Source organism: Curcuma longa, chromosome 13, assembly GCF_044706935.1.
Source record: "Curcuma longa cultivar G26 ecotype Majalengka, Jawa Barat chromosome 13, ITB_CL_G26_1.1, whole genome shotgun sequence".
Taxonomy (NCBI): domain Eukaryota; kingdom Viridiplantae; phylum Streptophyta; class Magnoliopsida; order Zingiberales; family Zingiberaceae; genus Curcuma; species Curcuma longa.
In genome coordinates, this window is record NC_133873.1 from 6,167,574 (window position 1) to 6,188,397 (window position 20,824).

Genomic DNA, 20,824 nt, shown 5'->3' on the forward strand with positions numbered 1-20,824 from the left:
GACAGCGACGAGGGGTCGAGTTGTCGCGAACGAGGAGTGCGAGGTAAGGAGCACAGCATAGAAAATTCCTATATATATATATATATATAATATTTGAAAATTTAGACGTAAATATTTCATCCGATTAATTTAGACAATTTTTTTGGTTCATCTATCTGTTAAATAAATTTAGAACATAACACATGTACATTCAAAAATCAATGCTAAAATTTTTATCCTATTTAAAATTCAAATTTTATTATTTTTATTATTAATTTTAATTTTTTTCTAATTCGTTTATCGGATAAATGAGACTCTAGTAATTTGAAAATAATAAAATTTTACCTAAAACAAAAATAGGGTTCGTGATTTATCACTTTCTCTCTCTGCTCAAGGGTTTTGCTCTCCCGCCCGTGAAATAGAGAGAGAAAGAGCAGCCGGAGGCTCGAACGAGACTCCATGGCTTCCTCCACTTCCCCTCCTCCTCCGTCCTCCTCCTCCTCCTCCATCCCCTACGACGTCCCTTGGGTCGAGAAGTACCGTCCTGCGAAGGTCTCTGACATTGTGGGCAACAACGACGCCATCTCGCGCCTGGAGGTCATCGCACGCGACGGTAACATGCCCAATCTCATCCTCTCGGTAAGCCCCTTTTTCTACCAGTTCCCAAACCCTACGCGAAAGCCCCGCCAGATCTCGCGGGGTTTGTAAGCCGTGGTTAACCTCATCGACTCCGCCGATTTCAGGGGCCTCCCGGTACCGGGAAGACCACGAGCATCCTTGCTCTTGCGCACGAGTTGCTGGGGCCTAATTACCGCGAGGCCGTCCTCGAGCTGAACGCGTCCGATGACAGGTGCCCTCTCGACATTTTGTCGGCTCGGGCTTGTTGGTCTTCTTTTGTGAGCATTCATCTTATTGCTACGGCATCTGCAGGGGCATCGATGTTGTCAGGAACAAGATCAAGATGTTTGCTCAGAAGAAAGTGACACTGACACCAGGTCGCCACAAGATTGTGATTTTGGATGAGGCTGATAGGTAATTTGAAGTCTTTTCTGTATTTTAATGTAATATCGAATTGAAAATATGGCCTGATGTTGGAATATACGTGCAGTATGACTTCTGGGGCTCAACAAGCACTGAGAAGGACGATGGAGATTTATTCAAATACCACTAGGTTTGCTCTCGCCTGCAACACTTCGTCTAAGATAATTGAGCCAATCCAGAGCAGATGCGCTCTTGTTCGCTTCACAAGATTGTCAGATCAAGAGATTCTTGGCCGTCTTATGGTGGTTGTGGAGGCAGAAAAGGTAAAGTCTCTTATGTTGTATTTAGTTTAACAAATGCCTTCATATTGGTAATTTTCTATTAGCAATGTCACATTATGCCTATATGCTCCTATTTAACTTTTGCAAATTTTGCTTCATATTATGTATCTCCGTAAAAATAACTAGTGCCGAAACCTTGTTTCAAATTTTCACACATAACTGATGCAAAATTTGTTCCATCTTATGTAGTTCTTTTAAAATAACTAGTGCTAAAATCTTGTTTTAATTTTTCACAGATACTCCCATGGTTATTGGTTTCACTATAATGTTTGTATACTGTTTTTTGTAGGATTGTTAGTAATGTACCAATTAGTTTTGTGCTAAATTCGATGGTGTTTCTTGAAGAAATCAGCATTTCATTCCATATTAAATGTGAATCTGAGCTAACTGGGATATCTAGATTTGTCACAATAGTGTGACTGTTCTATTTGAGGTCTTTTGTTCTTTTTTTCACTTTCCCTCAACTTGTCGAGTTGCATAGTCTTAAATTTTTTTATTCAACTTATCCCATGTACAAATAGTTTGGTGTATGGAAATTTGCCTTGGTTCTTTCAATTGCTTAATCTCCTACCTTTCATCTAGATTTTTGGCAAATTTCCAAAGGATGCACCCAGGTTTTGAGATTTACAAAATCACACACCCTAATTTGCTTTTGTCCAAATCACATGCCTCCTCTTTTCACATTGCCAAAATAGCTTGCCTTGCGGGATTAAATCCCGTCTTCTAATTTCTGAGGTTTAAAATTTAATCATTTTGAACAAATAGAATTATCATTTTACAAAAATAAAGTTTTTTTGAGTTAAAATTAGTTAAAAGAGATTGCCAAGGTGCTTTTGCCAAATGCTCAGGCTATTAAAGTGCAAGGCTATCAAGGAGCAAAAATATATTATTTTATGGTGGGAAATGAAAGCAGATTTAGATTCCTTGGAGGCCAAGGATGGTTGTAATTTGTATTTTTGAAGAGTGTAGGTTCATCAAAAATACCTTGATTACCTTGCACTTATCAAGAACATAAAATTAACTATATTTTTGGGTAGAAATATGGTCGCATTATTTTTAACAAGTGCAAGGCCATGAAGATGCTTTTGCATTACACCTTAATCAATTTTAGCTAAAAAATCATACTAGAGCTTCCCTGTGAGTCTCAATTAGAATATTTCAGTTTTTTTTAACTGAAAAACACCTAAGTGTTTATGAAAAAACATTGACTTCCTTCAAAAACCCATTTTAACTCAAAAGAATTATAATCTGTAAATGCCACTCTCACGGCTCTAATGGTATCGTTGATTCTCCAAGATAATTAAGTTTCAACCTCAAAAAATAAAACAACTATGCCAAGCTATTTTATAAGAGAAGGGTACAGATTTAGGAAAATCCAAAACTTAGGTGCACCCTTTAATAAATCTGCTTTTCTTCTTCCCTCAGTTTGTCGCTGGAAGCTAAAAAAGGAATTTGGTTAACTGAAAACATTTTTTATTGAGAACTAATTTCAAAGGCTAATCAATAATGGAAAGGAGTAATAATCACGGAGGTGTTTTGTATCCAAAATAAAAAGTTTAGTTTTTGGTTGTTGGCTGGGTTTTCTGGTCGTAAAGAATACTAGTTTGAAAAAAGGGTGTAATGAAATGTAATTTAGTATAATGTTATGAATAGAACACCAAAGCATAATAGCGTATAGATTAACTAGCATCCTTAAACTCCATTGCATAACCATCTAACCATGCTTTGCTTATCACTTAAACCGATGATCTGTGACATCTAAGGAGGAGGAGGAGGAGATTGTCTTTGAAATAAAAGATCAATAAAGGATAACATAATAACAAAAATATATAAAATAGTTAATCTAATAGTAACATCAGATTAATTGAAATGTACATTATCATTGTTAATAATTAAATAAAAATATTGATATAATATATAAAATCCTTAATGTGATAATAATATCAAATTAGTTAAAATTGTATATTATCATTGTTACTATCAATCTTAATCTTACCAACAATGGTTTATAAAAGGAACAGAAATAAAAGCAAATACTGATATATATCATAGTCTCCAATGTGAATCATACAAGTATTATATGATACATATTAATTAATATGCATATTAATATAATGATTATTTTTATTATACTAATATACATACTAATATAATCATATTTAAAAAAATATAAGATGCATTATTATTATTATTATTATTATTATTATTATTATTATTATTTATAACACATTTTGTTACCTCACATATTAAAAAGTTTATTTATTTATTTTTCATTTTTTTATTGACTATGATTCAACCACAATTCAGTTGAAATGATATGGCCAGATTCCTAAATTTTTGGGTTGATATTTATATTGAGAATCATGGCTACCATGGAAGCATTACTAGAATTGGAGGAAGTGGTTTCAACATCATATGAACTAGAGTTTAGGAAAGTGTAAATTTGATAATCTTTACAATAGTAGTAATGACTATGGAGGATATTAGAGAAGAGTTAAAGTGAAGTGAGAGATTTATTTGGAAGAAATTCTGGTTTAGGTACATCATATGCCTATTTGATGGCAGAAATATCTGTGCACTCAGGGAATATGTGATCTCTACTACTCTACTTTACTATCTGTTTCACGTTTATCCACAATGTCATTATTGACACTAATATTTTGATTTTTCTCTGAATTAAGTTTCCACCAACACTAATGCACAACCTTGAATCTTAGTCATAATCGTATCACAATGGATGAGTGACAATCCACCTCAATGTGGTTGGTGTGTTCATGAAACACTGGATATTTGCAATATAGATTATATATTGATACTTAATTATCATATACCTATTCTTAGGTTAAGTACTATTAAGGTCAAGATCCTAAAGAAAAAACGTTGTCCACTCATTCTCAAAAGATGTAGATGTCATTGCCTTGTATTCTTAGCACTAAACATGCTGCAACATTCTGTGTCTTGCTTTTCCACATCTAGCATAATTGGCATAAAAATATCAATGTTCATGTGTTCATGCTTTTTATGAAGTTAAGCTTTGCTTGGAGAATACCATATGATTCTTAACAATATGAATGACATCGCTAAGTTACAGGCTTTGAAGTATAAAATAGTTCTACATAACCACACTCTCTACATACATCAATAGATGCTCTACCCATTATAGAGTATAATAAAGCAATACAACATGGCCTTCAAATCATTGGTAGGTCTTCAGGCTTGATATCCTCACACCTCAAACAATAACTCTGCATGGTTTTGCTTACTTTTGAGTCCATACCAAGCCTTATCATATCATTATGAGCATGATATGTTTTAAAATGATCTTACGTGCACATTTTTGCACATTTAAGCTTAAATTAGTCAAATTTGATCAAATATGAAAAACTGTGTGATAATCACAAAAGGAAACAACAGATATAATAGGCTTTCCTCTTCAGAATGAAGCTCCCTTGTGTTCAAAAGAGGACTTGCACATAGCTTCCATGTGTTAGATTTATTGATTCTCTGTCAAATCTAATAGGTTCCTTACGTACCCGAAGGCCTTGAAGCCATTATATTTACTGCTGATGGTGATATGCGGCAAGCTTTGAACAATTTACAAGCCACTTTCAGTGGGTTCCGTTTTGTTAATCAAGAGAATGTGTTCAAGGTACAGAAAGCCTCAATATCCATCAGTCTCGAGAACAACATTGATGTGAACAATGCAATTTATTGGTATACTTGGTCTGCAGGTTTGTGATCAGCCCCATCCATTGCATGTAAAGAATATGGTTCGCAATGTGCTTGAAGGGAATTTCGATGATGCATGTTCTGGCTTGAAACAACTCTATGATCTGGGTTACTCTCCCACTGACATCATAACCACCCTCTTCCGTGTTGTCAAGAATTATGATATGGCTGAATATTTAAAGCTGGAATTTCTCAAGGTAGTTCGTCAAGCCGACACTGATTTTCTATTGTTCTCAAACTCTCTGCTTAACTATTCTCTTATTTCCGCTGAGTTCAGGAGACAGGATTTGCTCATATGAGAATCTGTGATGGAGTAGGTTCATACCTTCAGCTCTCAGGTCTTCTGGCAAAGTTTGCGCTGGCTAGGGAAACTGCAAAAGCTCCATAAATGTGGATTCTCGTCGTCTGTCTTTGAACTGAAAATCTATATCCACGAAGGAGCTAGTTCGATGATGAGATAGATGGAAGTTATGCAAACTAATACGCCGGTATGCATATGAAATTAGTTCCAACTTTTGGTTATATTATCATAGTGGCTACATTTAGGCTCTGTTAATTTGTTTCTTATGTTCCCTCTGTCATTTAGTTAGCTTGTAGGAATCTGTTAATGTTGGATTTCATCCTTTTAAGACCTACTTGACCAGTCATCATATCTGTAAGTCGATGTTTGAACATTGGCTTCTAACGATTAGTGACTCTCTCGTCGCCTTTCGTAACACGATTAGTGAATCGGAAGTTCTGATTTGTCTATCAGATATCTTCAAGAATCACACAATTGTATGACTACCAGATATCAAATTGTGTGATTTTTCTTCCCATTACAGCTTCCCAAAAAATTTAAGGTGCCCTCTTATACCTGAAATGAATCTTTACTCTGTCTCTGTGCAAGATCCTCTTTTACATCATTAATTTTTTTTCTTGTTTGTATGGGAACAACAATCTTAATAGTGTGAATTCAAGATAAGTTTCTTTAGATTATATTATTTATAATTAATAGTATTAGTTGATAAAAAATATATACAAATATGTTAAACTTGAAATAATGAATAGTGAATGAAAAACATTAGAAGTAAATGGCTTTTAAGTTCTGTAGAATTAAAATCAAATATATGAAATAAGTGATTCAAATAAGAGATTCGAAAAACTTTTGTGTATTGTGTAATTCATTTGCCATCTTAGACTTAGTTTATAGGAGGATCTACCATACATTAGGAATTAGAATCTTGGGTAGATGATGGTAACAAAATGCACATGTAAATAGTATGATATAGATGAAAATATTGAATTGAATGCTTTAGTAGAACAGAAGAAGAACAATACTAATATATATTCCAGAAATTAGTCTATGTAAATTGAATGGATTAGATTTGGAGATGTAACAGGTAAAAGGGATTATAGCAAGCTCTTGTTAATATAATTATTAATAATTTATCTTAGAGGTCGGTTTCAGATTTATTGAATAGGCAAACTAAGGGAAAAGGTTGTCTATCTCTATCTCTAATTAGTCGGTGAAACTTGAACATTTAATTATTAAGAAATAATAATAATAATAATTTATGACATGTAGATACTTTTATTGAGTGATGTAGCTTGCTTAAAATTCAATAGGATTATATAGATCTAGCTTTGGCAAATTGTTTGGTGTCAATGCAATATTTTTTAATATATATTAGATATTTATAAGGCTCAGTATTTAGTTAAAATCAAATAGAATCAAATTGAATTAATTGAAATTCAATCGAATTAAATTTTTTTTGAATTAATTAAATTGATTGAATTTTTAAATAAAAATTTAATAAATTGAATCGATAAAATATTGATTATTTTAACGAAAATTAAATTAATTAAAATAATTAAATATTTTCAATATTATGAGAAATTAAATAATTAATTAGAGATTTATAAGTTTAAATATTTAAGATTTATTAATTTTTTATTTTAATTAATTTGATTTATTCAGTTTAATTGAATAAAAAATTTTAAAATCGAAATTGTAATTGAATTAATTAAATTAATTATTTTTTAAAAAATTTAAAATTTTAAAATAATCAAATTAAAATTATTAAATTTGATTGGTTTATTGAATTTTTATTTTTATTTAATTTATATTGATTAATTTTGAGATGGACGGTCCGTTTATTAAATAAATATAGAAAGCGGTGTGATTTCTGACCTGGCCTGTTAAGGTTGGGCTTTGCCTGGCTTGACACATCTTGTGGGTTTATGTCGGAGACAGGGGTGATGTGGCCTATGGGCTAGTGCCGAGGACGTCTCGAACCGGCCATAGCCTGTCTGCTAGATATAGCCCAAATGGGTGGGCGAATTAGGATGAGTTATTTTGCATAAAATGCATTTCATCATTTAATAATGGTTGTTTTTCGTCCCGACCTTCTCATTCATCACAAATACTCTCATATTCTCAATCTGAAAAAGAAAATTTCTCAACTAATATGTTGTCTAAAATTGTGCGTGTTATATGAAAATAAATTATTTATGATTTCTTTTACAGCCAAACAGAACAACTCAGGGAATAAAATAGTTATTTCATAAGTTTTTTGTTGTTGTTGATAATTTAAATATTCAAATTTCACATGATTAACTTCGTTTGGATTTAAAATATAAATATAATTTATACATGTGTTCTCTTAAATATTTTATTACTGTATCACACTTATGAGATAACAATTATTCCGTAAGTGATTCACATTATATAGTAGTCTGAATAATTATTTCAATAGATATACATTTGAAAATTTTAAAAATTTTAAAAATTAATCAAATTAAAAATTAAATATATAAATTATTAAATAAAATAACATAATTGTTTCAAAGTTGTTAAATTTATTATAAACAAGAATAATCAATAAACTTTGAATTTGATAATGAGTATGAAGCAACAAATTGACCCTCGCCAGCCAAAATTTCTCTTGAAAGAGACTATTACACAAAACCGTACAATGGGAATGGCAAATTGAATAATAAATAAAAATACAGCACTGTTTGTGTAGACTACACTAACACAAAATGATGATCTTTCACGCGGCCAGTGAGACGGTCTTGCCTTCCACTATGAATGTCTTGCTGCCTTCTAACTGCACACAAAACAAGCACAGCATTAATTTATTTATCTTTAAATAAAATTAAATAATTTATTAAAATAATATATATATTCACCGTATTAATATTCATAAAAAATAAATCATATTTTCCAATAAAATTCTCATCATAAATAAAAATTTTATTATCAAATTTAATAATCAATCAAATAAATTTAAAATTATAAATTTTTAAAACAATCAAATAAATTTTTGAATTGAAAATCTAAACGAATCAAATTCAAATTTATATAAATCAAATCAAACTAAACTTAAACCACCATTTCAATAACTTAATTCATTTTAACTCAACTAGATTATTTTATCAAACAAATTTGAACATCATATAATTTGACTAAATTTAATTTGTTTACAATCCTAATTATATGGGTAAATTAGTTCAGCATGGGAATATAACCAGGGAAATTCAGGCCACATTTCTAAACTCCTGTTTTTGTAGGGAAAAAAATGATGTTGATAGGAATAGAAAAGGGGTGAAGAAAATATAATTTGGCATCAAAGTGTTCATAAAAAATAAGAGATTTTAAAAAATTATTTCCAAATCCTAAGAACTACTTGTAACTATTTTTAAAACTCAAAAAGACATTATGTCTAAAGGGAAGGAGAACTACGATCAGTTTTTCTCTATGCTTCTATGGACTGCTCGACTAATCCTTAGAAAATTAGGTTGGATGAATTGCATTGGTTTGATGTAGTTTATTGTCTAACATATTATATTTTGTACATAGATATAATATGTATTTACTTGCAGATCAATTGAATTGAATCTAGAAAGAAATTCATATAATCTATACCTACCAAGTTTTCAACAATGTCAGACAAAGCTAGTGAGATTGCAATGAACATAGAGGTGTAAATAAGCCAAATTGCTAGTGAGCTATTCAAATCTCAGTTCAAAAAAAAAATTCATTCGATTAAGTTAACAAACTGAATTCGAACTTGATTTTGAACTCGAAAATATTATGAGCCAAGCTCAAGCTTAACAATATTTGATTTGTAAACTTACAAACGTGTTTGTTAAACTAAACTTGTTTAACTTTTAAACAAGTCATTTTCGAACCAAATTGTTTTAACCGTTCATGAACTATTTAATTTTATTATGAGCCGAACTTGAACTTAAGAATTAAAACTCGAACTTAGGGAAAAACGAACCGAGCTTGCGCTCGAGCCTCTTAATGTTCAGTTCGGTTTGATTCGATTACCCCCTAAATGAACAGCTAAAGATAAATATCAACAAAGTACTTCAAAGAGAAATTTACCTTCCTCTTCAGGTACGACAAAGCGTCATGCTTCGAGGAAAAGTCGGAAAGGAGAGAACCAGAGTGCGCCTCAATGTGTAGTTTAAGCTTCTTCAACTTCATTGACTGTGAAGGTTCCTGAAATGATTATTCTTGTTAACAAAGTGAAGGCACAGGATAAGTTGTAGTAGTATTGCTAAAATTGGAACCTGATTAAGAAGTACTCTGCACAATTTCTTTAGCTTTATCTTTGGCTGCGTGACATCTTTGGCCTCTGCATTCTCGATCTTCTTCCTCTTTGCCGGGCCATTAGAAGAATCATCAGAGTGCTCAACGTCACTGTCGTCGAAAGATGTCTTTTTCCCCTTCCAATGGCAACCGGCGATCTTCTTTGGCTGATCCTTGACCCCGAGCCCTTGTTTTCCTGTTGTAGCTTTGTCCTGTAAAATATGAAACACCAAGCATTCATGTGAAAGCTTTTCGAAGATGACTCACTTTAACACACCAGTGGTTCCATACGGTCGGTCCCACGACTATCTGTGAGGAGGTAAATCGAGAAACTGCAGTTGGTCACGATGAAGGAGGACAATGCCTCGACTTCGTCGAGATTCGACTCTTGTCCACTTTAGCAAGTCATAATCAATTCAATTATGCCCCGGGACTTCAAAGATGACTCACTGTTTGATGATCTATGTGGCCACTATTTAATTATCTCACTAAATCAAAACAACATTTGGACAGGGAGAAGAATGATCTACTTATTGTTCAATTCAAAGCAAACATGAGGAATCAAGAAATAAGAACCAAAGATTTTCTACGATTTGAAAGGCAAGAGGACTGTATATGAATAGTTATGGTCTAAAACAAGACAAAATCTTGGATAAGGCGTGATATAACACACTTAGAAACTCTGGATCTCTAGATTCACTCAATCCATAGTAAATAATCCAATAAACCACTGATTTTGATGAAGAAAGTGAGGAATTTATTAGGATTGAGAACTGAATGAGTAGCTACTTTGGTGAATTTACTCGCGCCTAATTAACTCAAAATATAAATTGTATTCATAAAAGAAAATATTCAAGCGAATACATAGCAGTCTAAATTTATAATCAGATACAAAAAAAAAAAAAATCCCGTGTGTTGCAGACATCAAGAGAAGCACAAAGAGAAGAGAGATGTTAGAAGAGAAAGACATTAATTTCAACATAAATCATATAGTAACAATAATGAAAGACAAACAAAAAATGGTGAGATAGAAAATCTAGATCAACTTGACAAAAAACGGGAGAGAAAGATTGAGATGAAAATTGTTGGAATGATGCTTCAGCTTTTTTTAATAACAATGAAGCCTCCTTTTATATCTCTATCAAAGTTTTAAAAAGTGCATAATTATATGACAATATGCAAACGGGATATATGCAGTCACTATAATTTTTTTAAGATATTTATATTGATATTGCATGTTAAAACATTAAAAGTTATAAGCTACAAAATGGGATGCCTTGAGTTTTATGTCAATCTCATTCAATCAAAATTGGTTCAAATAAGCTAAGTTTTAAAGTTGAACTGTGATGTTTAAAAGCTGATCCTATGGTAATCTGGTTCGAATTTGGCGGTAAGTTGGTGTTAGACTGGACATGGAGATTGATTTGATGGTAGAATGGGCTCAAACTAGGCTCAAATAGAACCAATTTGGTTAACTTAGAGATGAATCCAACTTGAACTAGTCTAAACCCTAGTTCAGACTGTTCAATTAGAATTTTATTTGTCTATTTTGGATAATGGCGGTGTAGGAAGTTGATTCTTTCTCCCTTTTTTGTTAAATCAAAAGACCCATAACAAAGGGTAACTGTGGCTTGATAATACCAAACTTTGCTACAAAATCTTATACTACTTTATTGGCTCTTTAACTTGCAATTGCTCACATTAGCCTCGTAGACATGTGCATCATACTAGATGGTCTCCAAATATGCTATTCGTATTAGTTGTTTATGAAGTATCGAATGCTAATTTAGGTGTATTACAAACTGTTGCTATTATGTTGACTCCAATGTGGTACTAACGTTAAGGCTACTAGCCTAAGAAGGAAAACATTCAATAAAAGAAATCACTTACTTGAACAAGCTTATACAAATTTTCTTGATCTTCTTCGGCGAATGTTTTGCGCTTATTTGAATCTGGAGGTACAGAATCTTTTGGTAAGGAGGATCTAGTAGCATGAAATTTTGCTCCAAGTAAACCTCCAGAAGTGAATCCAAGTTTGTGACCCCACCACTGTTCATTTTCATATTTGCAGCTTGCTACCACATGCAAAATACAAAAGAAACATCATCAATTCCCCATAGAACAAGAGAGAATGAAACGTAAAAGTTGGATATCTGAATTATCAAAAAAAAAAATGAAACATGTATAAGGAATTTGTAAGCAGCAAAAGTAGCACAAAATCTCAGATAAGTGAGAATGCCAGTGAATAGATAGAAAGCAAAAGAAGAATGGCAAAAAAAAAGGTCCGGATATTAAATCACTTTTATTATTTGTATAAAGTGGCAAATAGATCAAGCATTAGGAACGCAGCAGATAAACGAATTTAAGAAAAGTAAGATGTTGGCACATGCATTTAATTCAAATCCTAGATTTGATAGTGTGTGTGTCTGTGTATTGTTTAATGAATAAAATTTAAATTATAACTACACATTATGATTAAAAAATACTACCCCAGTTAGATTAGATAATAAAAATTCTATGATTTAAAATTATAATACCATCCAGATAAATCATCATGCCATTCATGATTATCATTTAAAGAAGAAACATATATAAATGATTTGATTTCTTCCTTTTTAAATAAAACTATGAGTTTTTATTGTACATGCATTTATGCGATATCATAATATAATAATTAAATCTGATTTGATTAATTTAGATAGATTAATTATATGGTTCGAGTAGCTTACTTAAATATACAATTATGATTTGATTAGACGAAATTTAAATTGTAGTTAGAACATTATGCTAAAAAAAAATGTTTGATAGAGCTAATAAAAAATCAATATCATGAAATATCTAAAATCAACAATGTTATATTTGACATAATAATAGCTATATACTTATATTACATAAAAGTTGAATTTTAGTGACCTAGTGATGATAAAAAAAAGATAATTAACAGAATTAATCAAAAATAAATGCCACAAAATAAACAAAATGTACTACTATCTAGAACAGTGATCGAAGCACAATAGAGAGCAGCTAGTGTGATCATCATAAGGAGTTTAACGATACACTTGGATAGCGAAGGGCATTTGCGGCATGATCACGGTTTAAAATCTCGACACCTAAAGAGTTCTGGAACAATACAATTTTGACATTGTATCGTACTATGCCAATATAATTTCGATATTTTTAAAATATAAAATATATTAATTAAAATTAAAATTTTTAACTTAAATTAAAATAAAATATTTTTTAAAAAATAAAAAAAATCGAGATCATGACCTCTGCAAGGGCAGCCAAGATCCCACGACGACCCACGGTGTCGTACGAAACAATAAATTTCGCCCGTTTCACCCAACACAATATGAAATTTTAAATTATGGGCATGTTATATATGTTTTTTTCTTAACTGCATCTTTCTTATTGATTATATTTTGATTTTTGATGTAAATTACTAGGAAAATTTATAGTGATTAAGCTCTTTAAAACAATGAAAAATGTAATGATATTTGACATAACTAAGCCTAGATAATTTTATTTAAAGAGGTAGGATTGCTTACCACAGGATGAATTTATGTACCTTAACTAAGAAAATTAAGGAAGATAATAAGTTCTTTGATCATGTAAACATATCTATTTATGACAAACGTTTTTCTATGCAGTGTGATATTGAAAAAGTCAAAATATTAGAACAGAAAATAATCAGTATATATTAACTATAAGATTCATGATTTTGAAACAATTAATTAGAAAAGTACACATTTATTATATGTAGGATTACTTTTACACATGCATTTATATATAACCTTATAAATCTATATTTGATCAGATTTCGAGTCAGGAACATCACAAAGGCATTAAAAGAAAATTATCATGGTACTATATAAAATTCATTTAAAAAGTTAACTGTATAACAGGTTTTAAGTGTGACTCAAACTTTTCCTAAAAGCGCCCATTAAAATATTAATCAGAACAATAAGCCATCTTAACTACAGAACTCTTTTAATATAACAGACAAGATCTAGGTTCAAGTTGATAACAAATTAATCCAAAAGATCATCTCAATTCAGAATATCTAAGAATTATGCCATTTGAACTTATGTCTTAAGAGTGGCAAAATAAAGATACTACATAGAAACATTCAAAATTATCATGATCTATCAATAACAATCAAAATTTTATCTCACTAACCAAAACTATATCTTTATCTATATTTAAATAAATTTTATCTTTTTTTATCATTGTTGATCAAGTCTTCTTTGATCTCTCTTTCTTGATTAATGTGCATATTCATTGCAGTTTCATATCCATTTTAATATCCTCATCTTTGCGGCACTCATCTTCTGTTAGTGTGCTCGATTCATAGTCCAACATTCAACATCATATAACATAACAAATTTAACTACCATTTTGTAAAACTTCTCTTTAAGCATTATATGTATCTTATAATCATAAAGAACATTTGACCCTCCTCCATTTCAACCATCCTATTTGTATCCTGAGTAAAACATCTCTATCAACCTTTATTCTTTTGCAAAAAGGATCCTAGATACTTAAAGTTCTCAATTATAGATAATCATCATTTCCTATCTTAGTAATTGTCTCACTATGTCTAATACTACTAAATTTAAATTTTATATATTGTGTTTATTCTATTAAGCCAAAAACCTTTTACTTCAAGCGTTTCCCACCAAGCTTCGAGTTTAATATTTACTTCTACATGTGTCTCATCGATCAAAATAATGTCAAATGAAAATAATATATATCATGGTAATGAATCTTATATGTGTCTAATTAGTTTATTTACGACTAGTGTAAAAATGTATAGACTTTACGTTGATCTTTAATGTAACCCTATCTTTATAAGAAATAATTCAATTAACCCGTCTAAAATCTTTACTATTGTCATTACATCCTTATATATATTTTTAATTATTTCAATGTATACTACATTAACATCTTTCTTTTCTTGAATTATTTATATAATTTTCCTCGAAAATTTTGCCATAAGTTTGTTTTAGATCATGAATGTCATGTGTAAGTTCTTTTCTCATATTTTTCAATCAATTGTATGAGAAGATGCATAATTTTTATTGTCGACTTTTCTAGTTTAAATCCAAAGCAATTTTCAGTCACCTTGATCTCCTTAATTTTTTTACCATCACTCTTTCTTAAAACTTCATGTATGACTCATTAGCTTAATACTCTAATAATTCACACAATTTTATGTCTCCTTTGTTTTATGCAGGGGATTAAAATACTTACCCTCTATTGATCAAACATTTTCTTCATTTTCAATATCAAATTAAATAACTTCATAAACCATTCAATACCATATTTTCTTAGGCACTTCTATACTTCTATTTTCATCTTGTCCAACCGTTTTTCCATTTTACATCACATTTTAACTCTTGTTTTAAAATTTGAATTGTTCTACCTTTAAAATTTGAATTCTCTAATAAAGATTTCTACTCCTGATGCACATGTCTTAATCCTTCTATCTTTTATATAAACTTAAATTTCATAAATTAAATTGGTCACCTAATCCTTGTACTTTTTTAATTATTTTTTATTTTCTCATCGTTCACTAATACTCTATTAGATTCATCTTTAATATATTTTATTCAAATATGATCTCTTATTTTTCTTTCTCTAACTTTAATTATTATATAAATATCTCTTTCTACTATATGTTCACTTTCCCTTGCATCTAGAATTACCAAGTACAAAATAGATTTTCTATCAAGCATGCTTTCTCAATACTTGCTACGTACTTTGACCAACTCAAAAATAAATGTAAGGTAAAAAATCATAATAGAAAAATAAAAGAAAGAAAAGCAAGACAGTGCTCGCTGCAAACCTTCCTGATTAGAATCAGCTAACGTGAACAAAGCTCCATTTTCTATATCAAGATTAATCTGGCTACTGTCCTCAGCTTTACTAACCTGAAAATGACATGTAAATATATTAGCAATTGTAATAGGTCATGCTTACATCATATCAGTATAATTATGAATCCATCAGAAATCAATTCTTGGATACTGGCCTTGAAGATTAGATGCCTCATGATCAAGCCAAAGTCATGTAAGCCCCAACTATTTGGCATCTCACTAGTGATATTCAAATAAACTAAAATTTTATGACATCAAGAGTTTTATTTGGTCACCTTTCTCCCCCTTACACATTTATCTCTAGTTAATTCAATTAATCAAAATATGTGATACTTGAACATGTTAATATCATCTCAACTAATAACTTATCTTATTTTAGCATTTATTACAACTACACCTAATTGCACTTTAATTTTTTTTTTGAATTTTATGTTTCATGATAAGTTCATCTTAGTATTTGATCTTAAAGTCCAATACTATTATCCATAAAGTATCATAGGTCAGTCCAAAATACTATAAAATTTTTATTTTAATCTACGGGGCATACAACAATCACACAAGACTATAAAATTGCTGCTAATTTCAATCACCTGCTCACTTGTAGGATTTTTTTTTCTTATCACTAAACAATTATATTACTCAACTCAAACCATTAGTTAACAATTAAACTTTAAATTTAATCTTTTTTGAACACTTAACAATTATAACAATATAGCACCATTATAAACACAATTAATTGTTTGTCAAAGTGTATTATAGACTTTATCAGATATAGATAATTCCATTCTTTTAAAATTCAACCACAATAATTACTTATAACTCCATCATAAGATTTTTGTAAGGCAATAAAACATCATACTAAACCTTCTCTTCAAAATCACACCCAAAAACCCATAACAAAAAATTTGCATTCAATCAATACAACGATGGATTCTATCTTTTTTTCCACACAATGTAAACTTGTCCATAGCAACATGCTGCAAGGTAATTTCATAATAGAAATTCAAGCCATATAGAATCTGAAACATCATCATACATTTATGACCTAGATTACAAGATTTAACAATTATACATTACAATGGTCGTTAAAATCAAAGAGCGTACTAGAAAGATCAATCTTTACAATATATTTGGCAACCTTGTCAAAGTTCAGATATTAATTTATTGTCTAATTTCTAAGCAATAAATACTGGAACGAACATGCAGAAATCTCACTGAGATCACATTAGTTTGATCAATTGGAATAGATAAGGGAAAAGAAAATTGAGAGACCATCTAATCATAAATGCAAATCACTAAATTAGCAACTTTCAAGGTCCAAAATCTTGAGTCATGCTAGAGTTTTAGTCTTCGATTGGAACCATAGTTTAAAATCTCATACCGTGCCTGAAAGTACAATCGAAACGTATCATTCCTATAAATTAACAAAACTTGATATTACTCAGCACAACACAAATTATCACGTGTCATTATATCAATCATATTGATGAGTACCACGTCATACTAACATGGCACCCCTTGTTATGCTACAAAACGGATCAAAATGAATTAAAAAAATATTTGTTATTTTTTTACTTTGTGTTCATACAATACAATGTCAAAATTGTATCATTCGAGATGAGATATAAAATCCAAAGCTAGATATATATGTGTTCTTTTCTTATTCTTTTGCATCTCTTTTCTCCACCTTCAATTCTCCATTGACATTAGCATGTCATACAATTTTTTAATCTCTTGTTCCAGCCAAAGTCCAAAACTCTAGCACGATTCGAGATGTTAAACCTTGACTTGAATGATAACGTTTTGGTATTATGCTGACGTTTCGATATACAGTATCAATAGCGAATTTGAGATGGTAGGAGGAAGGAGATAGGGAAGAAAAATAATATAATCTCAATTCATCTTAATGTACGTTATTGTATATCAAGAGTGTGCATACCTCAATACTCATCCACATGATTATCATAGCAGTATGGGAGACATTGCTTGTGTCAAGTAGTATCGAGTTAAGGTAATTTATTAGAACGATACGTTTTGACTATGCCGCTTGGCATAATACAAGATTACAAACCATGGTAACTTCAATAGTAAAATATAAATTCAAATCAGCACGCACCAATATTTTGTTATATGTTAGTAAAATACACAAAACACATGAATTGATAAAGAAATTATATGCAAATTGCCAATCACTTACAAGTATTCCTTGAAGATCCTTGGCCGAGTATGCATTCACACTCTTGCCCCTCTCTCTTTTCTTGTACCTATTTAAAACTATAGAAAATTAACACTAGTGAATAGAGAAGTAAGCTTTTAGTAGTCCAACTATTAGAATGAGAGCAATCAACCTTCCTTGAGGCCGAGTGACCTTCATGACTGGATCCTCACTTGATGTATCATTTGTATATTCAATTTCCTCATCATCTCTCAATCTTGCTTCTACATGCCATAAAGGATATAAATTAAAATGGTTGAAGCATTGTAAAAGCTAACAATCAAATTAGCTAAATATCAAATTCTGCACACTATACCTTTCTCATCAGGTGCAGCTACTTGCTGCATAAACAAAAGAAAAAAGGCAAAGAATTAGTTAAAATTCAAAAAATAAGGTAACAAAAAGGCTCCAAATCTACATCATCTGAGCAATTACCACTTTTAGTCTTTTAAGAATATTGTCGAATTGGGAAGTATCAAACGCCCAGTTATTAGAAGCCTTATCCAAACCAATTCCTACACATGAATTATTAATTAAATAAGCTCTAAACTGCAAAGGAATATTTTTACAAATTTATTCAAACAATCGCTATTCTAATTAGAAAATCATTGATAACCTGTTGTGTCCTGTTTGTTTTTCACTCTAATATGACCCTTAATTCCTTGCTTTTCTTTGCCCAGGCCTTCACCTTCTTCCCAGCCCTACAAGAAGTTAGAAGAAAGCATAAATAAACTACACAGGAAGATGCCTTTAGCAGAAGTAACGCGTATGGTGAGGAACATGCACAATTATGTGGTTCAACTATTCAACTTGCATATTTATGATTCTAAAATAAGAGAATTAATAGAAATAAATTGAGAATGAATGATACCATGATTAACACAATATAAAGCAATTTACAATATCAATCTCCTGACATAATTAACTGACAAACCACACATTGATAACAAGTAGAAACATATGTAGTTCATCATCACCATAATCAATCTATGTTTGCCTCAACTACTTGGCATAGACTATGAAATTTATGGCAAAAGTATATGACTAACAATATTCAAATTAATTAAATTATATTTATTTATAATATTGATTAATATTTTCTCTGGCTTTCCTCCACCCCTTAACATTAAAAATTTATTGGGCCTCTTTTGAACTGTTCATACCATCTCAAGCTATTTTCTCACATCAAGTATTGGAACTAGACATAATTGATCCTGAATATTTATATATTTTTTATTTTATCATTTCAAGTAACTTCACAATTTGCACATCCATCTTACCATTCTCTTCATTACTAAATTAAATTTTGTAAGTGCATAACATGTCGAAGCATAGCAGCTTAGACATTTTCAATAGTTCCGTTCATAACAAACATCAATTGGTTGTAAATTTGAAAAATAAACAATTTCAATTAATCTATATAGGAATAAACAATTCAAATGAAATTATCAACTTTCTAGGCACCAGTTGAAAAATAATCAAAATGATTTCAAAAATTCAAGCAATGCAGTCAGTAATCAAAGTCAAAGTAAAAGATGTTGTGTGGACTATAGACTTCAAACCAACCATTATTTACTCAAGTATTTCAGAGCCTTAAGAAGGAATCATCATCTTTTTGGTGATGATCATGAGTTGTCTGCATGAATATATAGATGTGCATGATACTTATACTGGATCTTGCATGTTTGTGGTGATAGATAAGCTCGCAGTGTTATAATGCATCTGCATTTGCCTTTCTTGCTATGCTTTTACCTAATATTTTTGCTGCAACTTTGTGTGAGTTTCTCATACTAATCTTACTAGCACCTCTATTTATACTTGCCTCCTAAATGTTATATGACAGGTGGTACAAGTGTCAAAGTCAGGTTGTTATGTTCAGGATTATATTTGTTGCTCTCTGACACATCATTACAATTCAAATTGAATTTTTACATGACTTATGGAGTTTTCCATCATTTTATTGCATTTTTTTATTGACAATTATAAGCCTTGATATACTTTATCTTATTTCTTTAGACATGTTTCATATAATTCCCTTCTAATATATTATTCTCATTTCATTATTATACCTCTGGGTGTGATGCTTCTGTCATATGAGCTTAGAATGTGGATATATTACAAGCATAGTCTAGGATCTTAATGGCACAATCCTTTAACCGGCACGATAGACATGTCAATTGAATTATTGCATTATGGGAGTAAGTATTCTTAGTCATGGGAAGACTGCTCGCTTGAAACATGACAGAAAGGGCTTTATAACAAATCTGTTAGCAGCAGCACATGGTTAGTTGATCTTCGACTGAAATATCATTCAGCAAAAGTGCCTTCTTTACAGCTACTTACCCTTACTAAAACACGATGCAATTTATCTTCCATCTCAACTTGAACAAATAGCTCAAAACAGAAATCACACAAGAAGAAAAGATAAGAACCACATAAAAGCAAATTTCAGCAGGGAGACGCTTTAGGACTATCTCCCAAGATCATGTATCAAATCAAACCCAAATAACCCTAATTACACTGCTGCAATTCAAATTCTCAAATCCTGTATTTCAGTATTTGTTACTACGCATTCTTCAAAAACTATGTTATACCATTAAAATGAATAGTTTATGAAATAGCCTGACCTTCCTCACAGACGGCGCCATAATACATGATATCGATTCATTTTATTCGTAAAAAATGCAACATTGAACATACACGACCAACCCTTTTTTCAGAAGGATTGCCGATCCATGATATAACGAAGCATTTCAATTCATTACACAGGCAAAAACGGAAGTCAATAAGCAGGCAATACAGGAATACCAACAAGATGGTGGGTCGAAAATCGAAGCGTTTCATCAGATGAACAGAATCATGAGAGAGGAAACCAAAAAAAAATTAGTGGGCCAAATTGATGGAGCTTGACAGAAAGAGAAGTACTACGAACGAACCATTTGTTTCATGAGACGGAAGGCGGCGGAGTCCCGAGCGACGCCGGAGTAGCAGGCCGGAGTTTCTGGCGCCGACATGACGACTTCAACAATCTCCGTTCCACGCCGCTCCGCCCCCACCGCTCGTAGCCCCGCCGCAGCCGAACTTCCGTACTGCAAACCCCGCTCAGCATCTAAAACCT

The 20,824-nt window shown here is 31.2% G+C and overlaps 2 protein-coding genes across 3 annotated transcripts; one reads left to right on the forward strand and one right to left on the reverse strand.

The window, feature by feature from the left end:
* Positions 1-378: 378 nt before the first annotated feature.
* LOC141844341 (replication factor C subunit 4) lies at positions 379-5,846 on the forward strand. Of its 2 annotated transcripts, none has more exons than XM_074732381.1 (7): positions 379-618; positions 723-829; positions 910-1,011; positions 1,088-1,283; positions 4,822-4,950; positions 5,033-5,227; positions 5,308-5,846. In XM_074732381.1, the coding sequence occupies exons 1-7, from the start codon at positions 439-441 to the stop codon at positions 5,416-5,418; spliced, it is 1,020 nt and encodes a 339-aa protein (XP_074588482.1). In that variant the 5' UTR covers positions 379-438; the 3' UTR covers positions 5,419-5,846. The 2 variants fall into 2 exon arrangements, with proteins under 2 accessions (XP_074588482.1, XP_074588481.1); XM_074732380.1 differs by having other exon boundaries at positions 5,348-5,846.
* Positions 5,847-7,851: 2,005 nt separating this feature from the next.
* Positions 7,852-20,777, reverse strand: LOC141844304 (G-patch domain-containing protein 1). The gene is made up of 11 exons (XM_074732341.1): positions 20,643-20,777; positions 18,323-18,407; positions 18,142-18,221; positions 18,023-18,047; positions 17,840-17,930; positions 17,689-17,755; positions 15,461-15,545; positions 11,503-11,687; positions 9,594-9,824; positions 9,406-9,522; positions 7,852-8,122 (listed from the first exon to the last, which is right to left on the reverse strand). The coding sequence occupies exons 1-11, from the start codon at positions 20,718-20,720 to the stop codon at positions 8,066-8,068; spliced, it is 1,101 nt and encodes a 366-aa protein (XP_074588442.1). The 5' UTR covers positions 20,721-20,777; the 3' UTR covers positions 7,852-8,065.
* Between the last annotated feature and the right edge of the window lie 47 nt (positions 20,778-20,824).

What these genes read in the sequence shown, in the direction of transcription:
- LOC141844341 (XM_074732380.1), top strand. Translation starts at nt 439, where the DNA reads ATGGCTTCCTCCACTTCCCCTCCTCCTCCGTCCTCCTCCTCCTCCTCC. An exon ending in ATTTTGGATGAGGCTGATAG is followed by an intron (nt 1,012 to 1,087) that starts GTAATTTGAAGT and finishes ATATACGTGCAG; the next exon opens with TATGACTTCTGGGGCTCAAC. An exon ending in TAAAGCTGGAATTTCTCAAG is followed by an intron (nt 5,228 to 5,347) that starts GTAGTTCGTCAA and finishes GTGATGGAGTAG; the next exon opens with GTTCATACCTTCAGCTCTCA.
- LOC141844304 (XM_074732341.1), bottom strand. Translation starts at nt 20,720, where the DNA reads ATGTCGGCGCCAGAAACTCCGGCCTGCTACTCCGGCGTCGCTCGGGAC. An exon ending in TCCGTCTCATGAAACAAATG is followed by an intron (nt 18,408 to 20,642) that starts GTTCGTTCGTAG and finishes AACTTCTTGTAG; the next exon opens with GGCTGGGAAGAAGGTGAAGG. An exon ending in GTCACTCGGCCTCAAGGAAG is followed by an intron (nt 17,756 to 17,839) that starts GTTGATTGCTCT and finishes AGTTTTAAATAG; the next exon opens with GTACAAGAAAAGAGAGAGGG.